At 55.9% G+C, this 14257-nt stretch overlaps 3 protein-coding genes across 5 annotated transcripts; 1 reads left to right on the top strand and 2 right to left on the bottom strand.

Moving 5' to 3' along the window:
• Positions 1–275: 275 nt before the first annotated feature.
• Positions 276–3483, top strand: CD63 (CD63 molecule; the record flags this gene model as incomplete). The annotated part of the gene is given in 8 exon segments (NM_205803.1): positions 276–312; positions 908–984; positions 1960–2148; positions 2312–2386; positions 2489–2584; positions 2697–2834; positions 3082–3165; positions 3330–3483. Coding segments are annotated over 7 exon segments (714 nt in total). The 5' UTR covers positions 276–312; positions 908–918.
• A 1485-nt stretch (positions 3484–4968) lies between these two features.
• On the bottom strand, positions 4969–9408 carry RDH5 (retinol dehydrogenase 5). Of its 2 annotated transcripts, none has more exons than XM_010805116.4 (5): positions 9127–9408; positions 7792–8119; positions 7366–7624; positions 5585–5748; positions 4969–5320 (listed from the first exon to the last, which is right to left on the bottom strand). In XM_010805116.4, the coding sequence occupies exons 1-5, from the start codon at positions 9316–9318 to the stop codon at positions 5097–5099; spliced, it is 1167 nt and encodes a 388-aa protein (XP_010803418.1). In that variant the 5' UTR covers positions 9319–9408; the 3' UTR covers positions 4969–5096. The 2 variants fall into 2 exon arrangements, with proteins under 2 accessions (XP_010803418.1, NP_776591.2); NM_174166.3 differs by lacking the exon at positions 9127–9408 and adding an exon at positions 8691–8778.
• A 105-nt stretch (positions 9409–9513) lies between these two features.
• On the bottom strand, positions 9514–13185 carry BLOC1S1 (biogenesis of lysosomal organelles complex 1 subunit 1). 2 transcript variants are annotated; one of them, XM_059886722.1, is made up of 4 exons: positions 12882–13185; positions 12232–12304; positions 10004–10136; positions 9514–9722 (listed from the first exon to the last, which is right to left on the bottom strand). In XM_059886722.1, exons 1-4 carry the CDS (start codon positions 13039–13041, stop codon positions 9612–9614), a joined length of 477 nt encoding a protein of 158 aa, XP_059742705.1. In that variant the 5' UTR covers positions 13042–13185; the 3' UTR covers positions 9514–9611.
• Positions 13186–14257: the final 1072 nt, after the last annotated feature.

The raw sequence follows: 14257 nt of genomic DNA on the forward strand, positions 1-14257 counted from the left end.
CCAAAAGGGCCTCAGGCACCCCGAGGTCCTGCCCTTGGTGCCCTCGCTTGGTGGGGGTGGGCGCTGTCTCCGGGCGGGGGCCACGTGACCTCGACCGGGCGGGGGGCTTGGCCTTCCCCATATGAGCCCAGTGACTCAGGCCGCAGCTGTTCCCCCGTCACATGAGGCAGGCTGGAGGCCACTCGTCGGGGGAGGGGGCTGTGGCTGGAGCCGGGGCGGAGCCGCGCGCCGGGCGGGGCCGGAGCCAGGGGGTGCAGCTAGAGAGCCCCTGAGCAGCGGCGGGAGAGCAGCACACAGCCTCCGGGAGCCCAGGTGAGGCCGCGGGACCCTAGAGGCTGCGGCGGGGAGTGGGGAGGGGGTCACGGGTCGCCCCCAGCTCGGGGGCTCGCCCCAGGCCTCCGCAGATCTGCCGCGCTCCCCGCCGCTTCCGAGGCCCCCGCAACTTTTCAACTTGGTGAAGTTCGGGAGGCCCGGGACGGGCTGGGGTGCGGGGACGCCGGCCGCACTTCTGTTCGTCGGTGATCAGAACCCAGGGGAAAGGTCTCGGGGGTCGGGCTGGGGCTGAGGAGAGTTTTCCGTGACTGGTTTAATGGAGAGGGGTGTTTAACACCTGGAGGCTGGAGGGCCGAGGGTAGGCGTTCGGTCCTGGCCGCTGCCAGCGCCCTCGGGTGGGTCCAGGGCCCCGCGAGGCCGCGGGGCGGGGTCCGGGCTGGGCTGCGGGCGCCCCCACCTCTCTTCTGCGGGTAGAGGAGGAGGCTGGAAGACGTGGATCTGACCGCGGGTTTCCGGGTGGGAGGGGCCGGGAATGGGGGCGGCTCAGGGGAGGTCTCGAGGGCCGGCGGGGAGCTCGGAAAGCGAGATCCCGCCTCGACCGGTTCTGATCCCCCCGCCCGCCCCTCTGCCCCAGGCCAGGCAGCCATGGCGGTGGAAGGAGGAATGAAATGTGTCAAGTTTCTGCTCTACGTTCTCCTGCTGGTCTTCTGCGTGAGTGGGGAGCGGGGCCGGCGCGGCGCGCTGGCAGGGTGCGGGGCGACCTGGCTCCGGAGGGATGAGGGGTGAGCGGCCAACAATGAAGGCAGCTGGAGACCAGATGTGGGAGGAAAAAGCCCGGGCTACAGCCGAAGCCAGCGCGGCCGTCCCTTCCTCCAGCTTTCGGGAAACTTTGAGGCTGGTTTGGGCCGACAAAGGCCGGTCTCCTTCTCCGTAAGCCCTCCGGGCCCTTCCTGTCTGGTGACCCAGCCTCCTGTGATATGGGGCAGTGGGGCAACCAGCCAACTGCCTGTTCTGATACTATCGCAGCTCTGCGCCTCGCCTCTGCTCCCCGCTTCTCTGTTCTTTCTCTCCCGCCACTCCTTCATCCCTCTTCATTCCCTCATCACCCCTCGCGGCCGCTTGGGGTGGGTAAGGGCTCTGCCCATCTCTATCGCTCCAGTCCTGGGCTCCTGGCTTGAGAGGCTACTGTTTGTACAGGGAGGGACCGGCCACTTTGACCCCTTTAAAACCCCTCCCTTCTCCCAGGCCCAGGAGGCCTGAGGAGCCCTCCTCACAGCTGGTGAGGATGTGGTCACTGATGAGGATAGTGAAGGCAATTCTGGGAGCCCTGGAGGCGCATAGGAAGAGGCTCAAAGGAAGCATTGCTCTTTGTGAGGCATGTGTGTCCTGGGATCAAGGCTTACTGGAAACTTCTCTTTTTTTGCATTTGGTGAGAAATTGCTTGAAGGAAGGTGTGGTTCCTCCTGACGGCTTTCTCCCAGAGAGCCTTGAACAGTTTGCCTAGCCCTCACTGTGGGGCAAGGATGGGTCAGCCTCCTCCCCCACTGTCAAAAGTTTCCTGGAGGTGTGAGAATCCGTCTCTCTGGAGTGGGCTTCCATCTGTGTCCTGGGTCACCCGCACCTTCCACCGTGGGGGGCTGGTGGGTGCTGGGTCTTCTGAGTCCTGACCTGCCCTCCTCCTCACAGGCCTGTGCGGTGGGACTGATTGCTGTGGGCGTAGGGACCCACCTCGTCCTGAATCAGACTATCACCCATGGGGCCACCCCTAGTTTCCTGTTGCCTGTGGTCATCATCGCAGTGGGGGCCTTCCTCTTCCTGGTGGCCTTTGTGGGCTGCTGTGGAGCCTGCAAGGAGAACTACTGTCTTATGATCACAGTGAGTGGCTGTGGGCCAGCGTGGGTGCCTGGGGCTGCCGAAAGGGCATTTCTCTGGGCAGGGTTTGGGGGGTGGGTGGGTGAGGGAAACCTTGAATGTTCCTGAGACTGGCAGGGTCCTCCCACCCAGACTCTAACCTGACTCCTGTCCTTTGCACCTGCAGTTTGCCATCTTCTTGTCCCTTATCATGCTAGTTGAAGTGGCTGCAGCCATTGCTGGCTATGTGTTTAGAGACAAGGTAAGTAGGGAATAAGGGGAAGTCCTTGCCTCAGAGGTGTGGCTGCTCTGAGACCCAGGTGCCCTGAGTTCTGACCTCCATGGTGCTCCTCCCTATTCCCAGGTGAGATCAGAATTTAATAAGGACTTCCGGCAGCAGATGAAGAATTATCCAAAAGACAACCAGACGGCATCGATCCTGGATAAGATGCAGAAAGATGTGAGTGGGGTTGCTGGGAGCAGGCGTAGTAGGAGAAGGAGATTCTTACCTCCATGTTGATGATGGAGGGTCACTTAACAGCCTTTCCCCCCATATCTCTGCTCTCCCCCAGTTTGAGTGCTGCGGGGCGGCTAACTACACAGACTGGGAGAAGATCCTGGCCGTGACCAATAAAGTCCCTGACTCCTGCTGCGTCAATATCACTCATAACTGTGGGATTAATTTCGTTGTGAAGGACATCCATACTGAGGTAGGAAGGGGGCTGAGATAGTAGGGGACTTAGGAAAGCTGGGAAATGTTTCAGGAGGTGAGAGGGACCAGGGGTGGAGGTGAAGAAGGTTGGGGCTCTGGGAAATTAGGCATCAGGGATCGGGAGGGGATCTGGTAATGCTGGGGATAGGATGAAAGGGACAGAGGGTGGGGGAGCCAGGTGGGCAGGGAGTGGGGTGTGGGAAATTTCTGACCGGGTCTTGTCTTGTGTGCCTGCCACCCGCCAGGGCTGTGTGGAGAAGATTGCGGCCTGGCTGAGGAAGAATGTGCTGGTGGTGGCTGCGGCAGCCCTAGGCATTGCCTTTGTGGAGGTGAGAGGCACCCTTGGGCATCTGGGAACTAGGGGCAGTGGGAGGGTGCTGAGCAGGGGACTGGTCTGTGGAGGGGAGCCCTGGTTGTCTCTGGGGTCTCTTGGGTAGGTCTCTATCTTGCCTCCCTGACCCCTCTTCACCCCCATCTCTCTCTGTCCTTCTAGATCCTGGGTATTGTCTTAGCATGCTGCCTTGTGAAGAGCATCCGAAGTGGCTATGAGGTGATGTAGGGGGTCTGTCTCTTCAGCCCCCTCATCCAGGGGAGTGGGGTAATATACTCCAGGTTTTTCAATTAAACGGATTATTTTTTCAGACCCCAAAGAGAAAGAGTCTCAATTTATCTTAAAGAGCGATACTTTATCCCTTATCCCTCTTTATCCATGTTCCCATCCTCTGGGACCCTGTTCTATTTGCACCTCTGGGAAAGGCTGGCCTGTTTGGAGGGGGGGAGGGGGCAAAAGGAGGATTTTGCTCAAGGCTTTCTTTGGTCTGGCAGTGGATGTGGGGATCCAGAGGAGGTTGAGGCCCACTGCCCTCCCTGTGCTGCCAGGCTCAGTGCTGAAGGGTTCATGAAGCCATCTCCCAAGTCAATGGGATTCCCTACAAAGGTCCTACCTGGGAGAGGCCGGCCTATATCCACCGTCGACATCTTCTCCCTGGCCTTCTGCCCACCTCAGACGTCCCAGCAACTCCCTGCTCCACTAATCCTCAAGGGGGCCTGGCTTCTTTCAGGGTGGTGACAAGTCACTTTTATACCTGTGTGGCCAGTTTATGTCCTTCTTGACTTACTTTAGATAATAGAAGAATTTAAGAGGTGGGTGCCTGTTTTTCCATGGAAACCACCCAGCTTGGCCTTGACTCCTCTTCACCAGCTCTCCACACCCCTATTCCCACTCTTTAACACTGGACTTCAACCTTAGTTCACGCAGAAAGGAGACATCCAACAGTGCCCTCTGGTGGCCACGTCTCTAGGCGCAGCTTCAAACACGCAAGACTGTCCCCTTGCGCCCCCTGTGGGTACTAGATGTTTTGCAGGTACTAAACACGCCAGAGACCCTGGAGGATGTCAGCTTAGGTGGTGGTGGTTGTTGAACCCATGTCTCCTGCGTCTCCTGCATTGGCAGGTGTGGTGTATCCTTTACCACTGAGCCACCAGGGAAGCCCCAGCCTAGGTTAGGAGTTAAATGGGGTCAGTCTCCCACTGTGCAGCCATGAAATTAAAAGACGCTTACTCCTTGGAAGGAAAGTTATGACCAACCTAGACAGCATATTCAAAAGCAGAGACATTACTTTGCCAACAAAGGTCCGTCTAGTCAAGGCTATGGTTTTTCCAGTGGTCATGTATGGATGTGAGAGTTGGACTATAAAGAAAGCTGAGCACCGAAGAATTGATGCTTTTGAACTGTGGTGTTGGGAGAAGACTCTTGAGAGTCCCTTGGACTGCAAGGAGATCCAACCAGTCCATCCTAAAGCAGATCAGTCCTGGGTGTTCATTGGAAGGACTGATGCTGAAGCTGAAACTCCAATACTTTGGCCACCTGATGTGAAGAGCTGACTCATTTGAAAACACCCTGATGCTGGGAAAGATTGAGGGCAGGAGGAGAAGGGGACAACAAAGGATGAGATGGTTGGATGGCATCACCGACTCGATGGACGTGAGTCTGAGTGAACTCTGGGAGTTGGTGATGGACAGGGAGGCCTGGTATGCTTCGGATCATAGGGTCGCAAAGAGTTGGACACGACTGAGCGACTGAACTGAACTGAACTCCCACTGTGCACCTTCATTTCTGCCCACCCACAGTGTTTTTTGTTTTGAATAATACATTTATTGAGTGACTGTTTTATGCCACACACCAGGCAGTACCAGGGTAGGGGACAGAATAAATCAGAGTCCTTGCCTTGAACAACCATCTTTTGCTGGAGGGCTGGATTTAGTAGACTGTCTGGGCAGGCTTGGGAAGGACCCAGGCGAGCACAGCATCCACCAGCCTGGCTGGCAAGTAGGAGGCTGGCAACCAGAGCAGCTTGGCATCCCAGCCTGGGCTGTAGCGGGTTCTGGGGTGACGGGCAGTTAGGGCATGCTCCAGGCACCTGCTCACCTTGGCCAGGTCCGGATCACAGATCATGTTCATGATACGTTGCTGCACTCTCAGGTCTGCAGCCCAGTGGACGGTTGTGATCAGTGTCCCTGTCCTGCTCCAGCCCACCCCAGGCCGGGTCTCTTGGGGTTCTCAGTTCCCTCCCCAGTTTGGGGTGTGGGCAGGTTGCCTATGGCTGGGGTGTTCTCCTATGGCATCCCCTTCTCCCTCATCCCTTCCCTGACTGCCCTGCATGTCTCCTCCCAGCAGGCTGATGCAGGACTGGCCTTCTGGCACCCTTGTTTCCCTTCATGCGCCCCTTCGGGGGCCCAGCTACTCACATTTGGTGAGGAAGGCCTCCCCATAGAGGGCCTGTGTGGCTGGAGGCAGCCGTGCCCAGCAGGCCTGCAGGGTGTCCTCCAAAGTTTCCAGGTTTGTCACAGGGGTTCGGAAGAAGCCAGGTTCCACGATAGAGACCCGTACCCCAAAAGGAGCCACATCTCGCCTGGAGTGAGGGCAGAGAGAGGTTTCTGGGTTCTTGTCTTTATAGGGAGAGGACCTTCAGGGACATGTGTAGGGATGCTGAGATGGGAAGAGGGTCAGGATTTCTGACAGGAAGAGACATCCCCACTGCCATGGGATGAGGGGCAAGCGGGTCAGAGGGAAGGCGGAGTTTCATTTGTTTTTGTTTTTTGGCCATGTTGTGTCATGCAGGATATTAGTTCCCCGACCAGGGCTCAAACCCGGGTGCCCTGCAGTCAAAGCATAGAGTCTTAACCACTGGACCACCAGGGAAGTCCCAAGGAGGTTGAGTTTTTCTTCCTTTTGTATTCTCTTCTAGCACGTAGAGCAGGGACCAGCAAACTTCTTAAAGGGCCAGATAGTAAATATTTTCAGCATTGCAGATCTAAATATTATGTAGGTACTTACATAACTGATTATAGTGTAACTATTTAAAAATGCAAATGCCATTGTTAGCTTGTAGGCAGCTGGCTAGAGATCTGGCCCTGGAAGCACAATCTGCCAACTCCTGAACTGGAAGAACCATGTTCCCTAGATCCCAAAACATGGGGTCGAAAGTGCTGGATCTTTGCTGGGGAAAAATTAGACTGGTGTTTGCTGGGGGAAAGTGGGAGTACCCAGAACAGACTACCCAAGTCCAAGTTGAAAGTATATTTCCATGATGCTGATTAAATGAAAATTAAACGACTGAGGCATAGGGACAAAAGTGGATATTGATGCTATTTGCCGTGTGATGGTGACAGAGGAGGGCTTCCTTCAGAAGGTGGGCTCAGCTTGAGGGAATCAAAGGTCTGTTCCAAATTCAGGCCCTGTTCCTATGGTTGTTGAGTCTGCTTTGTGCTCTCATGGGACTTTGAACGTTATTGTCTAAATAGGGGCCGGAGGACATGAGGATCAGGCTCTGTAGGTATACGTGCCAGTGCTCCCACCAGTGTGTGGTCTTGGGTGACTTTGGGTATGTTAGTGTGGTGTGTGTGAGTCCCTCAGTCGTGTCTGACTCTTTGCAACCCCACAGACTGTGGCCCACCGGGCTTCTCTGTCCATAGAATTCTCCAGGCAAGAATACTGGAGTGGATAGACATTCCCTTCTCCAGGGGATCTTCCCAACCCAGGGACTGAACCTGCGTCTCCTGCATTGCAGGCAGATTCTTTACTGTGTGAGCCACCAGGGAAGCCCATCCCCTAAGGGTGTTAACACCTACCCTTACAGGATTTTAGGGAGAATTGAATGAGAAAGTGTTATGTAAAGGTACTCATGGTAAGTAATGGTTATCATTAGTAACAATAACACTAAGAGAGTGGGATTTTGGGGGCATTTTCTATGTACCAGGCTCTGCTGGAGCCTCACACATACCCTCATTTTACTCACCCATGAGGCAGGCCTCATCGTGATTTAACAGGAGGAACAAACTGGGAAAAAAACAGTAACTGACTAAGGTCACCAAGCTCACAAGTGAAAGCTGGGATCTGAACCCAGGAAGTCGAGCCCTAAACTGTCTCTTAAGCCCTAAACTCCACCATGCCATGTGGTGGGCAGCTGCTAATTTGTTGGTTGAGCAAGCTCCCCCTGAATTGGGAGCGGAGTCCCTGCCCTCCTCACCTCAGGCTGTCAGAGAAGGCCTCCAGGCCAAACTTGGAGACGCAGTAGCCCCCTCCATTGGCTGCCAGACGGCCAAGGACACTGGTGATGTTGATCACTCGGCCCCGGGCCTGCAGCAGCAGGGGCAGCAGGGCGAGGGTGACCCCGATGGGACCCAGCGTGTTCACATTCAGCACCCGCTGGAAGTCCTCCCGCGTCTGCCATGGGGTGGGACCAATGATGCCAGCCACACCAGCATTATTCACCAGACCAAAAAGCCCTGTGGGTGGATGACAGGCGTGGGGTAGGGGAGGCATTCCCATGGCCCCTCTCCTTCCCGGGGGAATCTGAGCCCTGCTACTCCCCCCACACAGTCTCTCTGGCTTCCCACAGCCCCTGTGTGTGCACACCTCACATGCCTATCCCCGTGGCCCCCGCCACACTCACCTGCTTCCCCAACATGCGTTTCCACCCACTTGACTGCCTGCCGGATGCTCTGGGGATCTGTGACATCCAGCAGGGTGGTGTGGAGGCGGGAGGAGGCGACCCGCTGGAGGTCCTCCGCCCCCGAGGGTGTCAGGCAGCTGGCTAGTACTCGGAAGCCTCTCTGGTCCAGCCTCAGAGCAAGGAGCCGCCCAAAGCCCGAGTCACAGCCGGTGATGAAGATAAAGGCATCGCTGGCTGGCAGGCACTGCCGGTCCCTGAGCAACCACAGTGCTGCCCAGAGCAAGACACCCAGCAGCAGAGGCAGCCACATGGCTGGAGCCCAGGTGACCTGCAGGTGGCAGCCGAGGCTGGGCAGGGGGACGTGTCTAGCCGACGCTGGCCCTCCAGCCCTCACCCCTCAGATCCTTGCCTAGCTGGAAGTCTCTGGTTTGAGCAAATTGACAAATTACCTGCTTGGCAGATAACCTGCAGACAAACTATGGTTCATCTAAGTAAAGTGACAATCTGGGCAGACTCTGTATCTGTGGGTAACTTAACTGAATGGTCATGAGCTGGGTCCTGAGCAGACCGGCTGCATGGGAGCAGAGGGATCTTTGTTGTTGCCTCAGCTCCCACTAAACCAGCTGAGCCCTGTTTTTGGAAACACATAAAGGACCCCTGCATTCTAGTCCTGGTGGCTCCAAACTTATTGTGTGAGGCTGAGCACTGCCCTGTGTCTCTGAACTTGTTTTCTCATCTACCAAGTAGGGCTAACGCCCAGCATGCCCACCTGGGAGCTGTGGAGGATCAAAGGGGATAAAGTGTGAGGGGACACCCGCCAAGCTTTAGGCTTTGAGTTTTCAATATCACTAGTCTTCTCATAGCCACTGCCCCTCCCCTCCCCCCAGCACCCTGCTTACCTCCTCAGGGGAAAGCTGTTGGCAGGTACTATAGCACCTGAAGCTGTTCCTTTTGTTTTGCTCGAGAAACTTGTGGTCCAGGTCTTCCCAGGCTCCCACACTAGCTACAGCTAAGGCCAAAGTCCGTGGCGGGTGGACTGGGTGCCAGAAGTATTAAGTGGATGTGGGGCTGGCGGGGGTGGGGGTGGGGGAGGAGGAGCCAGGGAAGCTGGGCCTGTGGGCTGAAGCTAGGGCTTGGCACCGGCCAGGAGCGCCTGGCTACCCCCTTGGCTTGGTCTTTTCTAGTGGGGCTTCCTGGCTCTCTCTGTCACTGATTGTTAAGATGAGGGTATCTGTCCAGGATGGCAGCTGCCCCCCTCTGTCAGTAACCTTGGACCTGTCATTCCTCCCCCTCCCCACCCTGAAGTGCTCCCACACCCAAGAGTTAATCTCCCACCTGGTCCAGACTCATGACACTGCTTAGCACCAGGCTGGGAGAGGCCGTGAGCACGTGGAGGGGCAGAGAGCCAGAGCTGGACCAGGCCTGCTCTCTGTTTTGTTTCTCCTCTGCCAGAAATGGAAGTCCTGGGTTGGGAGGCTTGGGATGGGGCCCACTGCCCTTCTCTGGGGAGGGGTGGGGAACTCCCATGTTCTGCTTATCCGGAAGGTACCTGCAACAGGTACAAGGCCCGAGGAGGAGAAGAGACTTGAGACCTTAAGAGGAAGCTAGTTCCAGTCCCTACCCAAAAGAGACACCCAAAAGGTAGCGTCTGTTAAGAGGAAGAGCCTTTGAATCTTCCATCCCCACCCCCCACAAGAAGCTAGTAGTTCCTGGAGACAAACATGAAGAAATGGAGGCTTGTGTTTTATTCATGGGCTGTCAGCCTCCCTCCTGCCCGCCCGGGGCAGGTGGGAGACTCGGGGCAGGGAGAGCAGGCAGGGCTAGGAGGGGGCCGACTGCAGCTGCCCTTTGTAGACGTACTCCAGCGCGGTGGCAATGGTGCGCATGTCCAGCTCGATGCTCCGAGCCCAGTTCTCCACATCCCCAATTTCCTGGAAGGGAGTGGGTGGGAGCCCAGGAGTCAGGGTGGGTGGGGTGTGGCTCCAGGGGCTGGATGGGGGCACATTCCATCCATCCCCTAGAAAGGGCTTTGCTTGGACCCACCAGCTGCTTTTACCTCTTCCTCTAACTTCTGTGGCACTGGGGCCATAGATTTCTGGGCTTTCTGGGACTATCCGCACTTCCTTTTTAACCCCAGGCCAGAGGGGAGCCCCTGAGGGTGCAGTCAATGGGGTCATAGGATGAGGCTGGTGAGGCAGGCAGTGTGGCTTACCTTGAGTGCCTGGTTGAAGTTCTCCACCATCCCGATCCACTGGCCTGTCTGCTTGGCAAACTGGGCTGCCTGGACCTGCAGGGTCTTCACCTCATGGTCAAGCTTCCTCTGGTTCATGTAGGCCTGGGCCACACTAGAGGTTGGAGGAGGAGGGAGGCCATATCACCCAGCTGGTGGGGAGTGGTCTCCAGAACTAACATCCCAGGGCTGCAGTAGGAGGCTGCTCAGGAGTCAGGATGGAGAAAACCTTGGGATTTCAGCCATTCCTGGATGTAAGGCAAGTGACTACAAGAGCATGCAAGTGAGCCCGGTCCCTTCCTTCCACTCCCAGGATTCCCAGGAGAGCTAACTAGATACAGACCATTTCCTGCCCCAAAAGGAGCTCCCAAAGCTGGGGGAGAGAAGGGAGGGTGCACTTGGTCGGCAGGGGTGGAGGGGGTACCACTGGGGAAGAAGCTGGGAGGGAAAAGGGGCCATGGGGAGGCTGGGAAAATCCAGCAGCAGGGACACATCTGGCAATGATTGGGAGGCCAGGGATCAGTGTAAGAAGTTGGGAAGGGAAATCGGGCCCCTCCCTGAATCTGGGGTGGGATGGGAGAGCAACCCCCTCCCCAGGAACTCAGGGTCAAGAGAAGACATCCCAAGGGCTGCTTCCTGGCTCTGTCTCTCTCCCAATCCTCCTTTCGCCCACACAGATGAACGAACACACACACGCACTCTCTCTCTCTTCCTTCTGCTCTAGGCAATAGTCTTTCTTTTCTCCTTAATCACAGTTCGCTGCAGTTCCATTACTGCCATGAGGTTGGTATCCCCAGTCCTCTGCCCACTCACCCCCACCCCCCCAGTAATTGTGCAACAATTGTTCTCCCTAACTGGTTGATGAATCTTTCATTCTCCGCCCCAAAGTTCTAGGTCAGCTGCGAGACTCCACATCCGGTGCCCCCACCCACTGGAATCTGTCGGGGCTGGAGGGGAGCAAGGGGGTTGTGTGTGGGGGGGTTGTTCCAGAGAGTGGGATGGACACCTGACAGGGGCTGAGATAGACTGAGCCTTTGTTTTCCTTTCCCGGGAATGAGAGGAGCTGTGGGCAGCAACACAAAAGGCTTTCTAATCTGGCTTTGGCTTAGCTGCCCTCTAAGCTGGACATAGGGTGGCCCCAAGCAAAGAAAGAGAAGCGGGAGAAACCTGGGCCAACCTCACAGCAGAGCCCAGGAGGCGCCAACGTGGGAGGGAGGGAAGGCGTCGACCCTGTCCCTTCTCTTTGGGAGATAGCTGGGTCACAGTGTGGGGTGTTATAGGAGCTGAAACAGGAATTGCAGGGGGCTCCCAATGCTTCAAGTTTCCCCTGGGAGCTCCTGAAATCCCCATTTACCCCATTGACCTCCTGCTTTCTCTCATTCACATTGAGTGGTGGGGGAGAACTGGATGGGTGGTCAGAGGTTCCAACCACAGCCTTCTCTTCCCCTAATCTTCCTGAGATGAGCAATGAAGATGATAGTCCCTGCCTGGCTCACTTGGGTGACTCAGTCTCTGAATTCACAACCAAGCTATTCCACTTGCCCTGGGTAGAAGGCATCACACTGCCTCCTTTCTCCCAACAGATGGCCTGGCTATCAAATCATCATCTCTGCACTTTTCTGGGTCACTTGGGGTCAAGAGGCAATGTTCTCTACTCCTTCCCATGTATCTGGTCATTACTGGCATCCTTACTTAGGATGGGAGCAAGGGGTGGTCTCTGGAGACCCGGAAGGATGAGGGAGTGTCAGCCTGGCTCTGCGGTGGCTCCTGGCATATGTTCTGCACTCACCCTCACCAGCTGTGTCATCTCTTTCCTGCCAGTTGCTCTCCAGACTTGCCAGAGGGTGGGAGGTGCAGAAGGAGAGGGTGGGAAGCTGTAGGGAAGGACGGTGCTCTCCCTCCTGCTGGAAGTGACAGCTGGACTTGGAGGGGTGAAGGGACGTGGCCAGATGGCATCAAGTCGTGAGCACCAGGGAGGTTATTGTTGGGAAAGGGAAATCTGGCTGCTTCTCCACTGGCCACAGCTGCTCCCCCCTGCCCAATGTTAGGGGTCAGAGCTGACTCAAGACTCTCTCCATAAAAGTTAAGCTGGGTGGGGGAGGGTAGGGGAATGAGAGGAACAGCTCATCCCCTCAGGAGCAGCCTGAAGGCTAGGCCAGTGCCTAAACTTGGGTGGAGGAGTGTTCGTGTTGACGCAAAGAGGTTCATACCCTACATTGAGGTGATCGACCAAAGCTTCTGTCAGGCAGGTCGCTGCAGTGATGGCCTCTCGCCTTCTCTTCTCTGGGTGGAGGGGGAAAAGGGATTAGATAGACTTGTTTTTTTGAGGAGTGATGCTTAAGGTTCCCCACCCATTCATTATTCTGCTAGCTATGGGAACACCTCAAGTAATTCCAGAGTGCCAGAGCTGACAGGGCCTTGCAAAACATAAAGCAAGCTCTTTCATTTTCGAGGTGAGGAAACTGGTAGCCTGAGAAGGGAAGCGATTCGCCCAGGGACGCTAAGTCCTTGGCAGCGACCAGGACTCCAGACTCTCAGGCACATTTTCCCCACTGGTTTGGCCTAAAGGTTGGTAACTCTGGGGTTCCCAGCCTGGATTCAGGACACAAGGGGCCCATCCCCATTTCGGCAGTTTCAGGCCTCCAAGAATCCCAGTCCTGTCGGGTCCTCAACACCCTCCTCTCTTCAGGAGGTTTCCTTCCCACTTCCAGGACGAGCGGCCCCCTGGACCAATCGGCACAGCGTTCCGTGAACAGGGGGCGGGGCTAGGATACTGCGGACACAGCGCGGGGGACGTTGCCAAGGGGGACGCTAATGCTGCTAAAGGGACCAGAGCCATTGGCAGGGGAACGGAACTCACCTCCACCAAAGCTCCTGTAATTTCCTCTACCCCAAGCCCGCGCCCTTCCCCGGATCTGGGCCGTTACTTGAGATCCAGGCTCCGGGCTGAGGCTAGGCCGCGGAGGGAGAGAAAACGGCGGGCTGGATACTCGGCTTACCCTGAAGCTCTTTGCGTTCATTCTGCTTGGCCTGGTGTTCTTTCAGCAGGCGGGACAGCATGGTCGCGGCGGGCTCGGGGTAGGGCGTGCCCAGTCCCCCTCCGACTCGCGGAACTGGACCTCGCAGCTCCGCTCCCGCCCGGGCCGGGGTCACGTGGCCGCAATGTCACGTGAGGCCCGGAACCGCCCTCCTCTTGAGACCTGGGGTGGTAGGTAGAGAGGATCTTGGCTGGGAAGGGAGGTGATAGTAGGGGCAGGTGAGCTCTTGTCTTTATTGGGAACTCACTTTGGTAAGTGTGGGAAGACGTTTTCTTTAGTACTCAGGTTGCAGAACAGTTTTTAATCTCCTCTGGATCCCAGGATCCTAGGAGGGTTGTTGTTGCCAGGCTGTCTGTCTATCATGGTTCGGTTGTTGCGGGAGCAGAGGTTCCCAGGACTCATTGAAATTCTTTTCCTTCCCTGGCCTTTTCCTCCTGGCAGCTCTGGCCGGTTCTCAGTGAATCCTCAGCTCCTCCCTCCAGAGGGGGAATGCTGTCCTCTCTCTTCAAGCCCTGTCTCTTCTCGCCACCCCGCCAGAGTCCCTCAGCGTTTTAGGCATTTTCAGCGGCCTCCTAGGGAGCTTTGCTAATTTGGCTGGCTATGTGTGGTGAATGTGCCATTCCATCTCTGTCCTTTTGTGGTCAGGGAATGCAAGCCCATTTTATTTCAGTCTTACCAGCAGAACAAGTGCTCTTGCCAAAGTAGAAGGTAAATTATGTAACACCTCTCTGAACTAATGAAGTGTTTCTGGGATTAACCCCAACAAGAAAAAAATATAAACATCACCAACATGTACTTGCTCTTACAACATTCTCTCTTGGTGCGCCGTACACCGTCATGCTGGGTGGCTTTGGGCAAGTTGTGTATCTACGCTGGATGTTGGTTTTCTCCTTAGTAAAATTAGAAGATTGGATTAAATCAGCAGTTATCAGCCTTAGCTAAACGTTAGACTCAGTTGGGGAAGTTTTAAAAAATATGCCTTGGTCCGTGACCAATCTCTGAGGGTGGAGGCCTGGTATAAGTATTTTTTAAAAAGTTGTTCAAGTGAATGTAATGTGCCCCCAAGGTTGAGAACCACTGCACTAAACCATATCTAAAGCTGTTTTCAAAACTTTGGTGTTCTCTCACTTCAGTTACATGGTTGAAAATTGACTTCATTATATGTACTTGCAGGGGGAGGAGAAATGGCTGCTGACTG

The sequence above is a fragment of the Bos taurus genome, chromosome 5, assembly GCF_002263795.3.
Source record: "Bos taurus isolate L1 Dominette 01449 registration number 42190680 breed Hereford chromosome 5, ARS-UCD2.0, whole genome shotgun sequence".
Classification (NCBI taxonomy): Eukaryota; Metazoa; Chordata; class Mammalia; order Artiodactyla; family Bovidae; genus Bos; species Bos taurus.

Excerpts from the sequence above, each read along its gene's own strand:
- RDH5 (XM_010805116.4), bottom strand. The coding sequence starts at position 9,318 with ATGGGAGTTCCCCACCCCTCCCCAGAGAAGGGCAGTGGGCCCCATCCC. Across the intron at positions 7,625-7,791 it reads AACGCATGTTGGGGAAGCAG|GGCTTTTTGGTCTGGTGAAT; the intron begins GTGAGTGTGGCG and ends ATCCACCCACAG. Across the intron at positions 5,749-7,365 it reads GCCTTCTCTGACAGCCTGAG|GCGAGATGTGGCTCCTTTTG; the intron begins GTGAGGAGGGCA and ends CCCTCACTCCAG.
- BLOC1S1 (XM_059886722.1), bottom strand. The coding sequence starts at position 13,041 with ATGAACGCAAAGAGCTTCAGGGTAAGCCGAGTATCCAGCCCGCCGTTT. Across the intron at positions 12,305-12,881 it reads TTACAGGAGCTTTGGTGGAG|AGAAGAGAAGGCGAGAGGCC; the intron begins GTGAGTTCCGTT and ends CCCTCCACCCAG. Across the intron at positions 9,723-10,003 it reads ACTTCAACCAGGCACTCAAG|GAAATTGGGGATGTGGAGAA; the intron begins GTAAGCCACACT and ends ACTCCCTTCCAG.